General features: G+C 51.1%; 1 protein-coding gene across 8 annotated transcripts in view; it reads left to right on the top strand.

Moving 5' to 3' along the window:
- The window catches only part of LOC116957384 (X-linked retinitis pigmentosa GTPase regulator-like), a 91,360-nt gene that overhangs the window by 43,225 nt on the left and 27,596 nt on the right, over positions 1–20,539 (top strand). For 6 of the 8 annotated variants that reach the window (XM_076055867.1, XM_076055870.1, XM_076055869.1 and 3 more), the window contains 3 exons: positions 3,039–3,185; positions 13,298–13,346; positions 15,006–15,083. In XM_076055867.1, coding sequence (XP_075911982.1) covers positions 3,039–3,185; positions 13,298–13,346; positions 15,006–15,083 — 274 coding nt within the window. Of the gene's footprint in view, positions 1–3,038; positions 3,186–13,297; positions 13,347–15,005; positions 15,084–19,544; positions 19,737–20,539 lie in introns of those variants that run through there. The other 2 variants (XM_076055872.1, XM_076055874.1) reach the window with 2 other exon arrangements.

Raw genomic sequence — 20,539 nt, 5'->3', positions numbered from 1 at the left:
ATTCCATCGAAATATTCCTCGAAATATTCCATCGAAATATTCCATCGAAATATTCCTCAAATATTCCATCGAAATATTCCATCAAATTATTCCATCGAAATATTCCATCGAAATATTCCTCGAAATATTCCATCGAAATATTCCACCAAATTATTCCATCGAAATATTGCTCAAAATATTCCATCGAAATATTCCATCGAAATATTCCATCGAAATATTCCTCGAAATATTCCATCGAAATATTCCTCGAAATATTCCATCGAAATATTCCTCGAAATAATATTCCATCGAAATATTCCATCGAAATATTCCATCGAAATATTCCTCCGAAATATTCCATCGAAATATTCCTCGAAATATTCCTCGAAAGAATCCTCGAAATATTCCTCGAAATATTCCATCGAAATATTCCTCAAAATATTCCATTGAAATATTCCATCGAAATAGTCCTTGTCTGCAGCAACTCCTCCTCTGAGCGAGCAGCTGTGACAGACGTTAGTTCACGGAGTTGTATTGCAGCTCCCCGTCATCGCTGTTACATGTATGGCTCTGTTTTTATTTTGGTGATTGGCTTTGTTATTTTGGCGATTTCTTAAAACGTTGTTTTTGGTGGGGTTTTGGCCATGTTTTGGTGTTGTTGTAGTACGGGGTTTAGACTGACGGCCTTAATCTAAAGTTGTCTTGTGGTGGTTGTTGTTGTTGTGGTTGTTGTTGTGGTTGTTGTGGTGGTTGTGGTTGTTGTTGTGGTTGTTGTTGTTGTGGTTGTTGTTGTGGTTGTTGTTGTTGTTGTGGTTGTTGTAGTGGTTGTTGTTGTGGTTGTTGTTGTGGTTGTTGTAGTGGTTGTTGTAGTGGTTGTTGTTGTGGTTGTTGTTGTGGTTGTTGTTGTGGTTGTTGTTGTTGTGGTTGTTGTTGTGGTTGTTGTTGTGGTTGTTGTGGTTGTGGTTGTTGTTGTGGTTGTTGTTGTGGTGGTTGTTGTTGTGGTTGTTGTGGTTGTTGTTGTGGTTGTTGTGGTTGTTGTTGTGGTGGTTGTTGTTGTGCTTGTTGTTGTGGTTGTTGTTGTTGTTGTGGTTGTTGTTGTTGTTGTTTTACTTTGCATCCCTACTGCGATTCGTTGGTGGTGTGCACGGTGCTTTGAACGGGAATATTTTTTGCCGGTTTTTTTTTGTTCTCCTGGATTTCTGTTTGCGCACGTAACTACGGAACGATGAAAACTACGAACCAAATCATCGGCATACGTCACGTGGTCGAGCAATCAGTAGGGGCCATCATCCGCACCCGGGCATCGATCAGCCTCCACTGGACGAGCGACGCTCACAACAACGAGCGGAGCGCCGGGTGGCTAAAGCGCAGCGGTTTGGCACAGTAGGAGGCACAGGTGGTGCACCAGCCAGTCATCTCAGTCGACACGTGGCACCTGCTGGGTCTGCCCTCGTGACCTCCTGGTGCACCTAGCCTGGCACAGTAGGGGGCACAGATGGTGCATCAGCCAGTCATCTCGGTCATCTCAGTCAGTCGATCTGTGGCACCTGGGTCTGCCACGTGACCTCCTGGTGCACTTAGCCTGGCACAGTAGGGGGGCACAGGTGGTGCATCAGCCAGTCATCTCAGTCAGTCGACCCGTGGCACCTGCTGGGTCTGCCCACGTGACCTGGTGCACCTAGCCTGGCACAGTTGGGGGCACAGGTGGTGCATCAGCCAGTCATCTCAGTCAGTCGACCCGTGGCACCTGCTGGGTCTGCCCACGTGACCTGGTGCACCTAGCCTGGCACAGTTGGGGGCACAGATGGTGCATCAGCCAGTTATCTCAGTCAGTCGACACGTGGCACCTGCTGGGTCTGCCCACGTGACCTGGTGCACCTAGCCTGGCACAGTAGGGGGCACAGGTGGTGCATCAACCAGTCATCTCAGTCAGTCGACACGTGGCACCTGCTGGGTCTGCCCACGTGACCTCCTGGTGCACCTAGCCTGGCACAGTAGGGGGCACAAGGTGGTGCATCAGCCAGTCATCTCAGTCAGTCGACACGTGGCACCTGCTGGGTCTGCCCACGTGACCTGGTGCACCTAGCCTGGCACAGGGGGGCACAGGTGGTGCACCAGCCAGTCATCTCAGTCAGTCGACCCGTGGCACCTGCTGGGTCTGCCCACGTGACCTCCTGGTGCACCTAGCCTGGCACAGTAGGGGGGCACAGGTGGTGCATCAGCCAGTCATCCCAGTCGACACGTGGCACCTGCTGGGTCTGCCCACGTGACCTCCTGCCCCCCGGCGGGCATTCGACACTTCACGTGGTGGCCTCAAGGTGCACCTAGCCTGGCACAAGCGTCGTGGTGACGTCACCGCCACTTAGTGGCGAATGGCGGTTGTTGTTGATGATGTTGTTGATGTTGTTGATGTTGTTGTTGATGTTGTTGATGTTGTTGTTGATGGTTGATGTTGTTGATGTTGATGTTGTTGTTGATGTTGTTGATGTTGTTGTTGATGTTGAAGTTGTTGTTGTTGTTGATGTTGTTGATGTTGTTGATGTTGTTGATGTTGTTGTTGACGTTGTTGTTGATATTGTTGATGTTGTTGATGTTGTTGTTGACGTTGTTGTTGATGTTGTTGATGTTGATGTTGTTGATGTTGTTGTTGATGTTGTTGTTGATGGTTGATGTTGTTGATGTTGTTGATGTTGTTGTTGTTGTTGATGTTGTTGATGTTGTTGTTGATGTTGTTGTTGTTGATGTTGTTGTTGTTGATGTTGTTGATGTTGATGTTGTTGTTGATGTTGTTGATGTTGTTGTTGATGTTGTTGTTGTTGTTGATGTTGTTGATGTTGTTGATGTTGTTGATGTTGTTGATGTTGTTGATGTTGTTGTTGTTCATGTTGTTGATGTTGTTGTTGATGTTGTTGTTGTTGATGTTGTTGATGTTGTTGTTGATGTTGTTGATGTTGTTGTTGATGTTGTTGTTGATGTTGTTGTTGATGTTGTTGATGTTGTTGTTGTTGTTCATGTTGTTGATGTTGTTGTTGATGTTGTTGTTGTTGTCTTGGTTTCAGGTTGTGTGTGGCGGATGCTACACCCTGGTGTTGGCACGGTGTGGTGGTGGTGGTGGTGGTGGCGGTGGTGGCGGCGGTGACGGTGGTCGAGTGGTGCAGGTGGTTGCTAATGCGGGAGTGGACGCACGGAGCCGAAGAAGACAGAAGGTGGAAATCACTCACCGCTACACTCACCACTACACTCACCACTACACTCACTACTACACTCACCACTACACTCACCACTACTACACTCACTACTACACTCACCACTACACTCACCACTACACTCACTACTACACTCACCACTACACTCACCACTACACTCACCACTACACTCACTACTACACTCACCACCACTACACTCACCACTACACTCACCACTACACTCACCACTACACTCACCACTACACTCACCACTACACTCACCACTACACTCACTACTACACTCACCACTACACTCACCACTACACTCACCACTATACTCACCACTACACTCACCACCACACTCACCACCACACTCACCACCACACTCACCACTACACTCACCACTACACTCACCACCACACTCACCACCACACTCACCACTACACTCACCACCACACTCACCACTACACTCACCACCACACTCACCACCACACTCACCACTACACTCACCACTACACTCACCACTACACTCACCACTACACTCACCACCACACTCACCACTACACTCACCACCACACGCACCACTACACTCACCACCACACTCACCACCACACTCACCACTACACTCACCACTACACTCACCACCACACTCACCACCACACTCACCACCACACTCACCACTACACTCACCACTACACTCACCACCACACTCACCACCACACTCACCACTACACTCACCACCACACTCACCACCACACTCACCACTACACTCACCACTACACTCACCACTAAACTCACCACTACACTCACCACCACACTCACCACCACACTCACCACTACACTCACCACTACACTCACCACCACACTCACCACCACACTCACCACCACACTCACCACCACACTCACCACTACACTCACCACCACACTCACCACCACACTCACCACCACACTCACCACCACACTCACCACTACACTCACCACTACACTCACCACTACACTCACCACCACACTCACCACTACACTCACCACTACACTCACCACCACACTCACCAACACACTCACCACCACACTCACCACTACACTCACCACTACACTCACCACTACACTCACCACTACTACACTCACCACTACACTCACCACTACACTCACCACCACTACACTCACCACTACACTCACCACTACTACACTCACTACTACACTCACCACTACACTCACCTCCACACTCACCACTACACTCACCACTATACTCACCACTACACTCACTACTACACTCACCACTACACTCACCACTACACTCACCACTACTACACTCACCACTACACTCACCACTACACTCACCACCACTACACTCACCACTACACTCACCACTACACTCACCACTACTACACTCACTACTACACTCACCACCACTACACTCACCACTACACTCACCACTACACTCACTACTACACTCACCACTACACTCACCACTACTACACTCACTACTACACTCACCACTACACTCACCACTACACTCACCACTACACTCACCACTACACTCACCACCACACTCACCACCACACTCACCACCACACTCACCACTACACTCACCACCACCACACTCACCACTACACTCACCACCACACTCACCACTACACTCACCACCACACTCACCACCACACTCACCACTACACTCACCACCACACTCACCACTACACTCACCACCACACTCACCACCACACTCACCACTACACTCACCACCACACTCACCACTACACTCACCACCACACTCACCACTACACTCACCACCACACTCACCACTACACTCACCACTACACTCACCACTACACTCACTACTACACTCACCACTACACTCACCACTACTACACTCACCACTACACTCACCACTACACTCACCACTACACTCACCACTACACTCACCACTATACTCACCACTACACTCACCACCACACTCACCACCACACTCACCACCACACTCACCACTACACTCACCACTACACTCACCACCACACTCACCACCACACTCACCACTACACTCACCACCACACTCACCACTACACTCACCACCACACTCACCACCACACTCACCACTACACTCACCACTACACTCACCACTACACTCACCACGACACTCACCACTACACTCACCACCACACTCACCACTACACTCACCACTACACTCACCACCACACTCACCACCACACTCACCACTACACTCACCACTACACTCACCACCACACTCACCACCACACTCACCACTACACTCACCACTACACTCACCACCACACTCACCACCACACTCACCACCACACTCACCACCACACTCACCACTACACTCACCACTACACTCACCACCACACTCACCACTACACTCACCACTACACTCACCAATACACTCACCACTAGACTCACCACTACACTCACCACCACACTCACCACCACACTCACCACTACACTCACCACTACACTCACCACTACACTCACCACCACTCACCACCACACTCACCACCACACTCACCACCACACTCACCACTACACTCACCACTACACTCACCACCACACTCACCACCACACTCACCACCACACTCACCACTACACTCACCACTACACTCACCACTACACTCACCACCACACTCACCACCACACTCACCACCACACTCACCACTACACTCACCACTACACTCACCACCACACTCACCACTACACTCACCACTACACTCACCACCACACTCACCACTACACTCACCACTACACTCACCTCCACACTCACCACTACACTCACCACTACACTCACCACTACACTCACTACTACACTCACCACTACACTCACCACTACACTCACCACTACTACACTCACCACTACACTCACCACTACACTCACCACCACTACACTCACCACTAGACTCACCACTACACTCACCACTACTACACTCACTACTACACTCACCACTACACTCACCACCACTACACTCACCACTACACTCACCACTACACTCACTACTACACTCACCACTACACTCACCACTACTACACTCACCACTACACTCACCACTACACTCACCACTACACTCACCACTATACTCACCACTACACTCACCACCACACTCACCACCACACTCACCACCACACTCACTACTACACTCACCACTACACTCACCACCACACTCACCACCACACTCACCACTACACTCACCACCACACTCACCACCACACTCACCACCACACTCACCACTACACTCACCACTACACTCACCACTACACTCACCACCACACTCACCACTACACTCACCACCACACTCACCACTACACTCACCACCACACTCACCACCACACTCACCACTACACTCACCACTACACTCACCACTACACTCACCAACACACTCACCACCACACTCACCACCACACTCACCACTACACTCACCACTACACTCACCACTACACTCTCCACCACACTCACCACTCCACTCACCACTACACTCACCACTACACTCACCACTACACTCACCACCACACTCACCACCACACTCACCACTACACTCACCACTAGACTCACCACTACACTCACCACCACACTCACCACTACACTCACCACTACACTCACCACCAAACTCACCACTACACTCACCACTACACTCATCACCAAACTCACCACTACACTCACCACTACACTCACCACTACACTCACCACCACTACACTCACCACCACACTCACCACTACACTCACCACTACACTCACCACTACACTCACCACCACTACACTCACCACCACACTCACCACTACACTCACCACTACACTCACCACTACTACACTCACCACTACACTCACCACTACACTCACTACTACACTCACCACTACACTCACCACTACTACACTCACTACTACACTCACCACTACACTCACCACTACACTCACCACTACACTCACCACTACACTCACCACCACACTCACCACCACACTCACCACCACACTCACCACTACACTCACCACCACCACACTCACCACTACACTCACCACCACACTCACCACTACACTCACCACCACACTCACCACCACACTCACCACTACACTCACCACCACACTCACCACTACACTCACCACCACACTCACCACCACACTCACCACTACACTCACCACCACACTCACCACTACACTCACCACCACACTCACCACTACACTCACCACCACACTCACCACTACACTCACCACTACACTCACCACTACACTCACTACTACACTCACCACTACACTCACCACTACTACACTCACCACTACACTCACCACTACACTCACCACTACACTCACCACTACACTCACCACTACACTCACCACCACACTCACCACCACACTCACCACCACACTCACCACTACACTCACCACTACACTCACCACCACACTCACCACCACACTCACCACTACACTCACCACCACACTCACCACTACACTCACCACCACACTCACCACCACACTCACCACTACACTCACCACTACACTCACCACTACACTCACCACGACACTCACCACTACACTCACCACCACACTCACCACTACACTCACCACTACACTCACCACCACACTCACCACCACACTCACCACTACACTCACCACTACACTCACCACCACACTCACCACCACACTCACCACTACACTCACCACTACACTCACCACCACACTCACCACCACACTCACCACCACACTCACCACCACACTCACCACTACACTCACCACTACACTCACCACCACACTCACCACTACACTCACCACTACACTCACCAATACACTCACCACTAGACTCACCACTACACTCACCACCACACTCACCACCACACTCACCACTACACTCACCACTACACTCACCACTACACTCACCACCACTCACCACCACACTCACCACCACACTCACCACCACACTCACCACTACACTCACCACTACACTCACCACCACACTCACCACCACACTCACCACCACACTCACCACTACACTCACCACTACACTCACCACTACACTCACCACCACACTCACCACCACACTCACCACCACACTCACCACTACACTCACCACTACACTCACCACCACACTCACCACTACACTCACCACTACACTCACCACCACACTCACCACTACACTCACCACTACACTCACCTCCACACTCACCACTACACTCACCACTACACTCACCACTACACTCACTACTACACTCACCACTACACTCACCACTACACTCACCACTACTACACTCACCACTACACTCACCACTACACTCACCACCACTACACTCACCACTAGACTCACCACTACACTCACCACTACTACACTCACTACTACACTCACCACTACACTCACCACCACTACACTCACCACTACACTCACCACTACACTCACTACTACACTCACCACTACACTCACCACTACTACACTCACCACTACACTCACCACTACACTCACCACTACACTCACCACTATACTCACCACTACACTCACCACCACACTCACCACCACACTCACCACCACACTCACTACTACACTCACCACTACACTCACCACCACACTCACCACCACACTCACCACTACACTCACCACCACACTCACCACCACACTCACCACCACACTCACCACTACACTCACCACTACACTCACCACTACACTCACCACCACACTCACCACTACACTCACCACCACACTCACCACTACACTCACCACCACACTCACCACCACACTCACCACTACACTCACCACTACACTCACCACTACACTCACCAACACACTCACCACCACACTCACCACCACACTCACCACTACACTCACCACTACACTCACCACTACACTCTCCACCACACTCACCACTCCACTCACCACTACACTCACCACTACACTCACCACTACACTCACCACCACACTCACCACCACACTCACCACTACACTCACCACTAGACTCACCACTACACTCACCACCACACTCACCACTACACTCACCACTACACTCACCACCAAACTCACCACTACACTCACCACTACACTCATCACCAAACTCACCACTACACTCACCACTACACTCACCACTACACTCACAACCACTACACTCACCACCACACTCACCACTACACTCACCACTACACTCACCACTACACTCACCACCACTACACTCACCACCACACTCACCACTACACTCACCACTACACTCACCACTACTACACTCACCACTACACTCACCACCACTACACTCACCACCACACTCACCACTACACTCACCACTACACTCACCACTACTACACTCACCACTACACTCACCACTACACTCACTACTACACTCACCACTACACTCACCACTACTACACTCACTACTACACTCACCACTACACTCACCACTACACTCACCACTACACTCACCACTACACTCACCACCACACTCACCACCACACTCACCACCACACTCACCACTACACTCACCACCACCACACTCACCACTACACTCACCACCACACTCACCACTACACTCACCACCACACTCACCACCACACTCACCACTACACTCACCACCACACTCACCACTACACTCACCACCACACTCACCACCACACTCACCACTACACTCACCACCACACTCACCACTACACTCACCACCACACTCACCACTACACTCACCACCACACTCACCACTACACTCACCACTACACTCACCACTACACTCACTACTACACTCACCACTACACTCACCACTACTACACTCACCACTACACTCACCACTACACTCACCACTACACTCACCACTACACTCACCACTATACTCACCACTACACTCACCACCACACTCACCACCACACTCACCACCACACTCACCACTACACTCACCACTACACTCACCACCACACTCACCACCACACTCACCACTACACTCACCACCACACTCACCACTACACTCACCACCACACTCACCACCACACTCACCACTACACTCACCACTACACTCACCACTACACTCACCACGACACTCACCACTACACTCACCACCACACTCACCACTACACTCACCACTACACTCACCACCACACTCACCACCACACTCACCACCACACTCACCACCACACTCACCACTACACTCACCACTACACTCACCACCACACTCACCACTACACTCACCACTACACTCACCAATACACTCACCACTAGACTCACCACTACACTCACCACCACACTCACCACCACACTCACCACTACACTCACCACTACACTCACCACTACACTCACCACCACTCACCACCACACTCACCACCACACTCACCACCACACTCACCACTACACTCACCACTACACTCACCACCACACTCACCACCACACTCACCACCACACTCACCACTACACTCACCACTACACTCACCACTACACTCACCACTACACTCACCACCACACTCACCACCACACTCACCACCACACTCACCACTACACTCACCACTACACTCACCACCACACTCACCACTACACTCACCACTACACTCACCACCACACTCACCACTACACTCACCACTACACTCACCTCCACACTCACCACTACACTCACCACTACACTCACCACTACACTCACTACTACACTCACCACTACACTCACCACTACACTCACCACTACTACACTCACCACTACACTCACCACTACACTCACCACCACTACACTCACCACTAGACTCACCACTACACTCACCACTACTACACTCACTACTACACTCACCACTACACTCACCACCACTACACTCACCACTACACTCACCACTACACTCACTACTACACTCACCACTACACTCACCACTACTACACTCACCACTACACTCACCACTACACTCACCACTACACTCACCACTATACTCACCACTACACTCACCACCACACTCACCACCACACTCACCACCACACTCACTACTACACTCACCACTACACTCACCACCACACTCACCACCACACTCACCACTACACTCACCACCACACTCACCACCACACTCACCACCACACTCACCACTACACTCACCACTACACTCACCACTACACTCACCACCACACTCACCACTACACTCACCACCACACTCACCACTACACTCACCACCACACTCACCACCACACTCACCACTACACTCACCACTACACTCACCACTACACTCACCAACACACTCACCACCACACTCACCACCACACTCACCACTACACTCACCACTACACTCACCACTACACTCTCCACCACACTCACCACTCCACTCACCACTACACTCACCACTACACTCACCACTACACTCACCACCACACTCACCACCACACTCACCACTACACTCACCACTAGACTCACCACTACACTCACCACCACACTCACCACTACACTCACCACTACACTCACCACCAAACTCACCACTACACTCACCACTACACTCATCACCAAACTCACCACTACACTCACCACTACACTCACCACTACACTCACAACCACTACACTCACCACCACACTCACCACTACACTCACCACTACACTCACCACTACACTCACCACCACTACACTCACCACCACACTCACCACTACACTCACCACTACACTCACCACTACTACACTCACCACTACACTCACCACTACACTCACTACTACACTCACCACCACACTCACCACTACTACACTCACCACTACACTCACCACTACACTCACCACTACACTCACTACTACACTCACCACTACACTCACTACTACACTCACCACTACACTCACCACCACACTCACCACTACTACACTCACTACTACACTCACCACTACTACACTCACCACTACACTCACCACCACACTCACCACTACACTCACCACTACACTCACTACTACACTCACTACTACACTCACCACTACACTCATCACTACGCTCACCACTACACTCACTACTACACTCACCAATACACTCACCACTACACTCACTATTACACTCACCACTACTACACTCACCACCACACTCACCACTACACTCACCACTACACTCACCACTACACTCACCACCACACTCACCACTACACTCACCACGACACTCACCACTACACTCACCACTACACTCACCACCACACTCACCACCACACTCACCACTACACTCACCACTACACTCACCACCACACTCACCACTACACTCACCACTACACTCACTACTACACTCACAACTACACTCACTACTACACTCACCACTACACTCACCACTACACTCACCACCACTACACTCACCACTACACTCACCACTAGACTCACCACTACACTCACCACTACACTCACTACTACTACACTCACCACTACACTCACCACTACACTCACCACTACACTCACTACTACACTCACCACTACACTCACCACTAGACTCACCACTACACTCTCCACTACACTCAACACTAGACTCACTACTACACTCACCACATGCGTCATAGACTCACCACTACACTCACCACTACACTCACCACTACACTCACCACTACACTCACTACTACTACACTCACCACTACACTCACCACTACACTCACCACTACACTCACCACTACACTCACCACTACACTTACCACTACACTCACCACTACACTCACCACTACACTCACCACTACTACACTCACTACTACACTCACCACTACACTCACTACTACACTCACCACTACACTCACCACTACACTCACTCACTATGTAGTGATAATCGTGATGATGATGGTGATGGTGGTGATGGTGATGTTGATGGTGATGATGGTGATGATGGTGATGTTGATGGTGGTGATGGTGTTGATGGTGACGTTGATGATGGTGTTGATGGTGATGATGATGATGGTGATGATGGTGATGATGATGGTGATGATGGTGATGATGGTGATGTTGATGATGATGATGGTGTTGATGGTGATGATGATGATGGTGGTGTTGATGATGGTGATGATGGTGATGTTGATGGTGGTGATGGTGTTGATGGTGATGATGGTGATGACGGTGGTGATGGTGATGTTGATGGTGGTGATGGTGTTGATGGTGATGTTGATGGTGGTGATGTTGATGTTGATGGTGATGTTGATGGTGGTGCATGGTGGTGATGGTGTTGATGATGATGGTGATGATGGTGTTGATGGTGGTGTTGATGGTGGTGGTGATGTTTGTGGTAGGAGGGGTTCACTCTACAGCCACCACTCAACGTCACACTCACAGCCACACGTAAGTCAGTCACTCACTCAGTCACTCACTCAGCCACTCACTCACTCAGTCACTCACTCAGTCACTCACTCACTCACTCAGTCACTCACTCACTCAGTCACTCACTCAGTCACTCACTCACTCACTCAGTCACTCACTCAGTCACTCACTCAGTCACTCAATCACTCAGTCACTCACTCAGTCACTCACTCAGTCACTCAGTCACTCACTCAGTCACTCACTCACTCAGTCACTCAGTCACTCACTCAGTCACTCACTCACTCAGTCACTCACTCAGTCACTCACTCACTCAGTCACTCACTCAGTCACTCACTCACTCAGTCACTCACTCACTCAGTCACTCACTCAGTCACTCACTCACTCAGTCACTCACTCACTCAGTCACTCACTCAGTCACTCACTCACTCACTCAGTCCTCACTCACTCACTCAGTCACTCACTCACTCACTCAGTCACTCACTCACTCACTCAGTCACTCACTCAGTCACTCACTCACTCAATCACCACTCACTCAATCACTGAGTCACTCACTCAGTCACTCACTCACTCAGTCACTCACTCACTCACTCAACCACTGAGTCACTCACTCAGTCACTCACTCACTCAGTCAGTCAGTCACTCACTCACTCTATGATATGGGTCTCTGTGGGTCTGTGTGGGTCTCTATGAGTGTGGGTCTCTGTAGGTCTGTGTGGGTCTCTATGAGTATGGGTCTCTATGAGTGTGGGTCTCTATGAGTATGGGTCTCTGTGGGTCTGTGTGGGTCTCTATGAATATGGGTCTCTGTGGGTCTGTGTGAGTATGGGTCTCTATGGGTCTCTGTGGGTCTCTGTGGGTGTCTCTGTGCGTCTATGGAAGTTTATGTGGGTCTCTGTGGGTCTCTGTAAACATAGTTTAGTTGACATGGCGACGATGATGATGATGATGACGATGATGACGATGACGATGATGACGATGATGATGATGATGACGATGATGACGATGATGACGATGATGCTTATGACGATGATGACGATGAAGATGATGATAATGATTATGACGATGATGACGATGATGATGATGACGATGATGACGATGATGATGATGACGACGATGACGATGATGACGATGATGATGATGACGACATTGACGGTGATGATGATGACGATGATGATGACTACGATGATGATGATGATGACGATGGTGACGATGACGACGATGATGATGATGATGATGACGATGATGTTGATGATGATGACGATGATGACGATGACGACAATGATGACGATGATGACGATGATGATGACGATGACGACGATGTTGATGATGATGATGATGACGATGATGACGATGACGACAATGATGACGATGATGACGATGATGATGACGATGAGACGACAATGATGACGATTATGATGATGACGATGATGATGATGATGACGATGATGATGATGATGACGATGACGACTATGATGATGATGACGATGATGACGATGAAGGCGATGATGATGATGATGACGATGATGATGATGACGATGATGATGACGATGACGACTACGATGATGATGACGATGATGATGATGACGATGATGATGATGACTATGATGATGACGATGATGACGATGATGACAACGATGATGATGACGACGATGATGACGGTGACGATTCTCGCCCCCCCAGTCTTGAGTCCTCAGCTGAAGAGGTCCAGGAAGGAGGAGGGATCTGGGCCACGGACAAGCAAACACCGCACGGACAAAGGTGAGGACAAGCAGTGTCTCACTACCCAGTGTCTCACTACCCAGTGTCTCACTACCCAGTGTCTCACTAGCAGTGTCTCTCTACCCAGTGTCTCACTACCCAGTGTCTCACTAGCAGTGTCTCACTAACCAGTGTCTCACTAGTAGTGTCTCACTACCCAGTGTCTCACTACCCAGTGTCTCACTAGCAGTGTCTCACTACCCAGTGTCTCACTACCCAGTGTCTCACTACCCAGTGTCTCACTACCCAGTGTCTCACTAGCAGTCTCACTACCCAGTGTCTCACTAGCAGTGTCTCACTACCCAGTGTCTCACTGCCCAGTGTCTCACTAGCAGTGTCTCACTACCCAGTGTCTCACTACCCAGTGTCTCACTAGCAGTATCTCACTACCCAGTGTCTCACTAGCAGTGTCTCACTACCCAGTGTCTCACTAGCAGTGTCTCACTAGCAGTGTCTCACTACCCAGTGTCTCACTACCCAGTGTCTCACTAGCAGTGTCTCACTACCCAGTGTCTCACTACCCAGTGTCTCACTAGCAGTATCTCACTACCCAGTGTCTCACTAGCAGTGTCTCACTAGCAGTGTCTCACTACCCTGTGTCTCACTAGCAGTGTCTCACTAGCAGTGTCTCTCTACCCAGTGTCTCACTAGCAGTGTCTCACTAGCAGTGTCTCTCTACCCAGTGTCTCACTAGCAGTGTCTCACTACCCAGTGTCTCACTACCCAGTGTCTCACTACCCAGTGTCTCACTACCCAGTGTCTCACTACCCTGTGTCTCACTAGCAGTGTCTCACTACCCAGTGTCTCACCACCCAGTGTCTCACTACCCAGTGTCTCACTACCCAGTGTCTCACTACCCAGTGTCTCACTACCCAGTGTCTCACTACCCAGTGTCTCACTACCCAGTGTCTCTCTACCCAGTGTCTCACTACCCAGTGTCTCACTACCCAGTGTCCTCTCTACCCAGTGTCTCACTAGCAGTGTCTCACTACCCAGTGTCTCACTACCCAGTGTCTCTCTAGAAGTGTCTCACTACCCAGTGTCTCACTACCCAGTGTCTCACTACCCAGTGTCTCACTACCCAGTGTCTCACTACCCAGTGTCTCACTAGCAGTGTCTCACTACCCAGTGTCTCACTACCCAGTGTCTCACTACCCAGTGTCTCATTAGCAGTGTCTCACTACCCAGTGTCTCACTAGCAGTGTCTCACTACCCAGTGTCTCACTACCCAGTGTCTCACTACCCAGTGTCTCACTACCCAGTGTCTCACTAGCAGTGTCTCACTACCCTGTGTCTCACTAGCAGTGTCTCACTACCCAGTGTCTCACTAGCAGTGTCTCACTACCCAGTGTCTCACTACCCAGTGTCTCACTACCCAGTGTCTCACTAGCAGTGTCTCACTACCCTGTGTCTCACTAGCAGTGTCTGACTACCCAGTGTCTCACTAGCAGTGTCTCACTAGCAGTGTCTCACTACCCAGTGTCTCACTAGCAGTGTCTCACTACCCAGTGTCTCACTACCCAGTGTCTCACTAGCAGCGTCTCACCACCCAGTGTCTCACTACCCAGTGTCTCACTACCCAGTGTCTCACTACCCAGTGTCTCACTACCCAGTGTCTCACTAGCAGTGTCTCACTACCCAGTGTCTCACTAGCAGTGTCTCACTACCCAGTGTCTCACTACCCAGTGTCTCACTACCCAGTGTCTCACTAGCAGTGTCTCACTACCCAGTGTCTTACTACCCAGTGTCTCACTAGCAGTGTCTCACTACCCAGTGTCTTACTACCCAGTGTCTCACTAGCAGTGTCTCACTAGCAGTGTCTCACTACCCCAGTGTCTCACTACCCAGTGTCTCACTAGCAGTGTCTCACTACCCAGTGTCTCACTTCCCAGTGTCTCACTACCCAGTATCTCACTACCCAGTATCTCACTAGCATCATCATCATCATCCTACATGCCTCTTCCTCTGTCTCTCTCTCTTCATTATCATCATCATCCTACATGCCTCTTCCTCTCTCTCTCTCTGCATAATCATCATCATCATCATCTCTCTTCCTCTGTCTCTCTCTCTTCATCATCATCATCCTACATCCCTTTTCCTGTGTCTCTCTCTTCTTCATCATCATCAGCATCATCATCATCATCATCCCTCTTCCTCTCTTTCTCTGCATCATCAACATCATCATCCCTCTTCCTCTGTCTCTCTCTCTTCATCATCATCATCATCTCTCTTCATCTGTCTCTCTCTCATCATCATCATCCTACATCCCTTTTCCTGTGTCTCTCTCTCTCTTCTTCATCATCAGCATCATCATCATTCTACATCCCTGTTCCTCTGTCTCTCTCTCTTCATCATCATCATCATCTCTCTTCCTCTGTCTCTCTCTCATCATCATCATCATCATCCTACATCCCTTTTCCTGTCTCTCTCTTCTTCATCATCATCAGCATCATCATCATCATCCTACATCCCTGTTCCTCTGTCTCTCTCTCTTCATCATCATCATCAGCATCATCATCTCTCTTCCTCTGTCTCTCTCTCATCATCATCATCATCCTACATCCCTTTTCCTGTCTCTCTCTCTCTTCTTGATCATCATCATCATCCTACATCCCTGTTCCTCTGTCTCTCTCTCTTCATCATCATCAGCATCATCATCATCATCCCTCTTCCTCTCTTTCTCTGCATCATCAACATCATCATCCCTCTTCCTCTGTCTTTCTCTCTCTCTTCATCATCATCATCATCTCTCTTCCTCTGTCTCTCTCTCATCGGGGATCATCATCATCATTCCTACATCCCTTTTCCTGTTGTCTCTCTCTCTTCTTCATCACATCATCCATCATCATTCTACATCCTTTTTCCTGTCTCTCTCTCTTTCTTCATCATCATCATCATCTCTCTTCCTCTGTCTCTCTCTCATCATCATCATCATCCTACATCCCTTTTCCTGTGTCTCTCTCTCTCTTCTTCATCATCATCAGCATCATCATCCTACATCCCTGTTCCTCGTGTCTCTCTCTCTTCTCATCATCATCTCTCTTCCTCTGTCTCTCTCTCATCATCATCATAATCATCCTACATCCCTTTTCCTGTCTCTCTCTCTTCTTCATCATCATCATCAGCATCATCATCATCATCCTACATCCCTGTTCCTCTGTCTCTCTCTTCATCATCATCATCATCCTACATCCCTTTTCCTGTGTGTCTCTCTCTCTTCTTCATCATCATCAGCATCTCATCCTACATCCCTGTTTCCCTCTGTCTCTCTCTCTTCATCATCATCATCATCTCTCTTCATCTGTCTCTCTCTCATCATCATCATATCATCCTACATCCCTTTTCCTGTCTCTCTCTCTCTTCATCATCATCATCAGCATCATCATCATCATCCTACATCCCTGTTCCTCTGTCTCTCTCTTCATCATCATCATCATCCTCCTCCTCTTGCTTTGCTCTTCTCAAATCCCAAATCCCTCTCACCATAACAAAACCTCTCCTGTCCCACCACCACCACCACCACCTCGTCCACCACCATCCTCACCTCCTCATCTCCCTCCTCACCTCCATCCCTCACCTCCTCCTCACCTCCCTCCTCACCTCCTTCCTCACCTCCTCACCTCCTTCCCTCACCTCCTCATCTCCCTCCTCCCTCCTCACCTCCCTCCTCACCTCTTTCCTCACCTCCTCACCTCCCTCCTCACCTCTTTCTCACCTCCTCACCTCCTCACCTCCCCTCCTCACCTCTTTCCTCACCTCCTCACCTCCCTCCTCACCTCCTCACCTCCTCACCTCCCTCCCTCACCTCCTCACCTCCCTCACCTCCTCACCTCCCTCCTCACCTCCTCACCTCCCCTCCTCACCTCCTCACCTCCTCCTCACCTCCTCACCTCCCTCCTCACTCCTCACCTCCCTCCTCACCTCCTCACCACCCTCACCTCCCTCCTCACCTCCTCACCTCCCTCCTCACCTCCTCACCTCCCTCTCTCACCTCCCTCCTCACCTCCTTCCTCACCTCCTCACGTGGCCCACTCCTTCGGCCCCCTCTCCATTCCGGCTCCGAGATGAACAACACAAAAAACAACCCTCCTCATCCTCCTCATCATCCTCCTCATCCTCCTACCTCCTCCTGCCTCCTCATCATCCTCCTCATCCTCCTCCTCATCATCCTCATCCTCCTCATCCTACTCATCCTCCTCATCCTCCTCCTCATCCTCCTCCAACCTCATCCTCCTCCTCATCCTCCTCCTCATCCTCCTCCTACCTCATCCTCCTCATCCTCCTCATCCTCCTACCTCCTCCTACCTCCTCATCCTCCTCCTCATCCTGCTCATCATCCTCATCCTCCTCATCCTCCTCTTCATCCTCCTCCTCATCCTCCTCCTCCTACCTCATCCTCCTCCTCCTACCTCCTCCTCCTACCTCCTCCTCCTACCTCCTCCTCCTACCTCCTCCCCCGAGTTGGACCCCCCCAGCCGCCCCAGACACAGGAGGAGGCCCGGCCAGCGGCCGCCGGCACCCCCAGAGGCCGGCGGCGGCGGCGGCGGCGGCGGCGGCCGCCCCGATGGGGAGCGGCGGTGGCGGTGGCGGAACCGGGGGGGCGGGCGAGGGCAGGCTTCGGCGGTGACCAGGCCCCAGGGCGGTGGCGGTAGCTTCAGCGACGGTGACCACAGACGCCACGGTGGTGGCGGGCGAGGGCAGGCTTCGGCGGGGACCAGGCCCCGTGGCGGTGGCGGTAGCCACGGTGACCACAGACGCCACGTGGGTGATGGGCGAGGGCAGGCTTCGGCGGTGACCAGGCCCCGGGGTGGCGGTAGCGACGGTAGCGGCGGCGACGGCGGCGTTGGCGGCGATCTGTCCGCCTACTTGCGCCTGGCCCTGCGCGGGCTGCGCTCCGTCTACGTGAGAGTCGACGCCATCGAGCGGAAGCTCAGCGGCGTCGGCGCCGCCCTCGGCGCCATCGTCGCTGCGGCCGGCGGCCGGAAGGGAGATGAGGAGGTGGATGAGGAGGTGGATGAGGAGGTGGGGGAGGAGGATGAGGAGGAGGAGGCCTCTGCGGTTGCCGAGGAGCCGTGCCGGTCCGCGGCAACCGGAGAGGCGCTCGGCACGGCGGTGACATGTGGGGAGGCTGCCCAGGGCCGGCAGGAGGTGAAGGGTGGAGACGAGGTAGTGAAGATGACAGACGAGGTAGTGAAGAGTAGAGACGAGGTAGTGAAGAGTAGAGACGGAGTGGTGAAGAGTGGAGACGAGGTGGTGAAGAGGAGAGACGGAGTGGTGAAGAGGAGAGACGGAGTGGTGAAGATGACAAAAGGAGTGGTGAAGGGTAGAGACGCGGTAGTGAAGAGGAGAGACGAGGTAGTGAAGATGACAAACGAGGTAGTGAAGAGGAGAGACGAGGTAGTGAAGAGTAGAGACAGAGTGGTGAAGAGTAGAGACGAGGTAGTGAAGAGTACAGA

Source organism: Petromyzon marinus, chromosome 73, assembly GCF_048934315.1.
Source record: "Petromyzon marinus isolate PM22_M1 ecotype Great Lakes invasive population chromosome 73, UKy_Petmar_22M1.pri1.0, whole genome shotgun sequence".
NCBI lineage: Eukaryota > Metazoa > Chordata > Hyperoartia > Petromyzontiformes > Petromyzontidae > Petromyzon > Petromyzon marinus.
The sequence above is the reverse complement of the archived record's forward strand: the minus strand, read 5'-3'. Positions and strand labels throughout refer to the sequence as shown.